Here is a 3,279-nt window from a genome sequence, read left to right as displayed (position 1 = left end):
CTTTAGGTGCATCGATACTTATACAAGAGAGCATAAACGGAGTATCCATGGTTGCAGGCGTGGAAGATGTGTGTGGACCAACAGCACAAGCTGGCTCTGACCATGGCTGGCCCTGCTGTACATGCTGTTAGTCAGAAGCAGAGAATAACATCCCTCAGGAAGCCTAGCCATCGAACTTGAAGGCAGGCTAGTTTTCCTCTAGGTTACATGGGCATGGAAAAGACAGCAATTCTTCTTTACCAAGATTCCATGTTGTAAACATGGATTTGTTGTCCTTATCAGCAGTACTGCCCACCAGCTTATAGTAACATTGTCATAGGATTCTGAATAGTCCAACTTTGGACCCACTGACCCACTTTTTGATGAACAAGGTCAACAAGAGGCAAATGAACATGGGATCTACTTGTTCTGCCATACATCACATGACAGAGATGGCCGGCCCATGGAAAATCAGAATCGTCTTGTTCAGCTCAGTTCAGTCACTCAGTCGTGTCTGACTGTTTGCGACCCCATGAATCGCAGCACGCCAGGCCTCCATGTCCATCACCAACTCCCGGAGTTCACTCAGACTCACGTTCATGGAGTCCGTGATGCCATCCAGACATCTCATCCTCGGTTGTCCCCTTCTCCTCCTGCCCTCAATCCCTCCCAGCATCAGAGTCTTTTCCAATGAGTCAACTGTTTGCATGAGGTGGCCAAAGTACTGGAGTTTCAGCTTTAGCATCATTCCTTCCAAAGAACACCCAGGGCTGATCTCCTTCAGAATGGACTGGTTGGATCTGCTTGCAGTCCAAGGGACTCTCAAGAGTCTTCTCCAACACCACAGTTCCAAACCATCAATTCTTCAGCGCTCAGCCTTCGTCACAGTAGTACCATGTATATCCACAAAGGTAGTATACGTGGTTTGAGAAAGTGAAGTAGCAGTGAACCCTCTCACTTTAACTCAGGGTAACATATATGGGAATCTGTTCTTCCCCTCCCCATGGATCTACACTCTCCTGGAGAGAAGGTTTTATACTATGAAAGTCACATATTTTAGGCAATAAATTCTGTTTAAACTGTCATCTGGTTATTTTGGACTCCTCATCTAGATAGACCAGTGGGCAGAGAGAAGAGTTACTATTTGCTGAGGGGTCATTACCGTGAAAAGATAGAGGGCAGGGAGAAATAGTCTGAACATAATTTCCTTGGAGTATCTCATGGTGTGTCCAGGCCCAGCAATAGAAAACCACATGAACAACAACAGCAACTCTAGCTCGCCAAGGACATAGTCACGAGGTTCAGACATCTATTCATCCTTCCTTGGGATGTAAATGCAAGTGCCCTTGAGCAGAAACAGAAGACTTCATCCTGGATGAGTCTGTTTATTATTAGGTAAATCACGCTACACAATGAAATGGGTTTTTAATAATGAGATAATAATTAGGAAGGGGGCTAATAGGATGCTCATATTGGATAAGACATATAATATATAAATCTCTATATGAGGAATGTGGTGCAATAAATCAAACACACACAGAAGAATTGTGGTACACCATTTATTGAGAAACATACAGGTAAAACCCAAAGTGATTGTAAAAGGAGAAAGCATGATACAAGAACTATGAGGGTAGCAAAAGAGAAAATATGATTATAAAGTTTATGATCGGCTATAGAAACCTATAGAAACATTCTGAGATCTGGTTTTCTTAAGTTACTCAGAACAACTAGATGGTCAATCCTATTTTCAGAGTCAAAACCAAGACATACTTCCTTATCACAGATGCAGGAAGGTGGCACATGGTCCTCCTACACCAGAGGAAGACAATTGGAGGAAGCCCCCTGCACTCCGTCAAGCTACTTCACAAGCTCTTAAGCAAGGAGATGAGTAACTGAAATTCTGGTCGAGCATGTCAGTTGTCAGCAAAGTTTAGGCAGTGATTTTGTTTTGTCCCCAGGTAGCAAGTCAATTAATAGAAGGTGCTGTATAGGGACAGTGGATGCTTGGCAAGGTGATCAGCAGCAGGAAGGCTGGCAGCAGCTGGACACACAGCTCGGGCGGCAGCAGGTGGTCCGACAGCAGGTGGTCTGACAGCAGACAGGGCGGCTGCAAGGCTGGCAGCAGCTGGATCCACAGCTCTGGGCTTGGCAGCCAGGCAGGCAGCAGCATGTGGGGTGGTAGCAGGTTCTATGGCAGTACACGGGTGCACAGGAAGCTGGCTGACAGCAGTTAGAACCACCGCAGGGTTGTCCACAGCTGCTGGATCCACAGCAGGTGGGCTGACAGCAGCTGGTCACACAAGTAGGTTTGCAGCAGGTGGTTTCAGTGATTTGACAGCAAGTTTGGGGGCAGGAGGGCTGACAGCAGCTGGACTCACAGCAGGTGGGCTGGCAGCAGGTGGTCGGACAAATAGGCTTGAGGCAGGTGGTCCTGCAGCACGTGGTCTGACAGCTGATAGGGCGACAGCAAGGCTGGCAGCAGCTGGACCCACCGCAGGCGGGCTGACAGCAGGTGGTCACACAGGTAGGTTTGGAGCAGGTGGTCCTACAGCAGGTGTGTTCACTAGTCTGATAGCAAGTTGGGGGGCAGCAAGGCCCACAGCAGCTGGACTCACAGCAGGTGGGCTGGCAGCAGGTGGTCACACAAGTAGGCTTGAGGCAGGTGGTCCTGCAGCACGTGGTCTGACAGCTGATAGGGCGACAGCAAGGCTGGCAGCAGCTGGACCCACCACAGGCGGGCTGACTGCAGGTGGTCACACAGGTAGGTTTGGAGCAGGTGGTCCTACAGCAGGTGTGTTCACTACTCTGATAGCAAGTTGGGGGGCAGCAAGGCCGACAGCAGCTGGACTCACAGCAGGTGGGCTGGCAGCACGGGGAGCAGCAGGAGTGAGTCATGTTGTCAGTGGTGGAGTGTGGACTCCTGTTCAGAAGTGAGTTTCTCAGATTCTGATGACTACTTCTGTTCTGAGGCCTTTTATACACTGGACCCCCAGTGTTGGGACCAATAAGCAAGACTTTCCTTGTGTATGTCATTTTTGTAGTCAGTGGGAAATTATCCACGAGGAAATGATCTCTTTCGTGTTTTGAGGCCTATTTAAATTAGTGTTTGATCTTCTTTTTAATTAGGAGTAGCACTTAAGAACCATTTCCAGAAGTGAAGAAGAATAAGGAATCATCGCAGCAGCATCTCTGGTCATGTGACATCATCAGGTCATGGGATAGTTCTTCCTGCCTTGGCCAGGGTCAGAACAGTCACCTTTTCTTTGTTCCTTGACTGTGCTTAGGTTGAGACTTGCTGGA

General features: G+C 48.3%; 1 protein-coding gene across 7 annotated transcripts; it reads right to left on the bottom strand.

Annotated features, from left to right (window-relative positions):
* Positions 1 to 1,995: 1,995 nt before the first annotated feature.
* Positions 1,996 to 2,874, bottom strand: LOC138415206 (keratin-associated protein 9-2-like). Of its 7 annotated transcripts, none has more exons than XM_069543461.1 (3): positions 2,813 to 2,874; positions 2,190 to 2,761; positions 1,996 to 2,123 (listed from the first exon to the last, which is right to left on the bottom strand). In XM_069543461.1, the coding sequence occupies exons 1-3, from the start codon at positions 2,872 to 2,874 to the stop codon at positions 1,996 to 1,998; spliced, it is 762 nt and encodes a 253-aa protein (XP_069399562.1). The 7 variants fall into 7 exon arrangements, with proteins under 7 accessions (XP_069399562.1, XP_069399564.1, XP_069399565.1 ...); XM_069543463.1 differs by having other exon boundaries at positions 1,996 to 2,269; positions 2,591 to 2,761; XM_069543464.1 differs by having other exon boundaries at positions 1,996 to 2,394; positions 2,716 to 2,761.
* Between the last annotated feature and the right edge of the window lie 405 nt (positions 2,875 to 3,279).

The sequence above is a fragment of the Ovis canadensis genome, chromosome 11 (genome assembly GCF_042477335.2).
Source record: "Ovis canadensis isolate MfBH-ARS-UI-01 breed Bighorn chromosome 11, ARS-UI_OviCan_v2, whole genome shotgun sequence".
In the NCBI taxonomy this organism is placed as follows: Eukaryota; Metazoa; Chordata; class Mammalia; order Artiodactyla; family Bovidae; genus Ovis; species Ovis canadensis.
The sequence above is the reverse complement of the archived record's forward strand: the minus strand, read 5'-3'. Positions and strand labels throughout refer to the sequence as shown.

Bases quoted from the DNA above. Each gene is read 5' to 3' on its own strand.
- LOC138415206 (XM_069543459.1), bottom strand. From the start codon at position 2,874: ATGACTCACTCCTGCTGCTCCCCGTGCTGCCAGCCCACCTGCTGTGAG.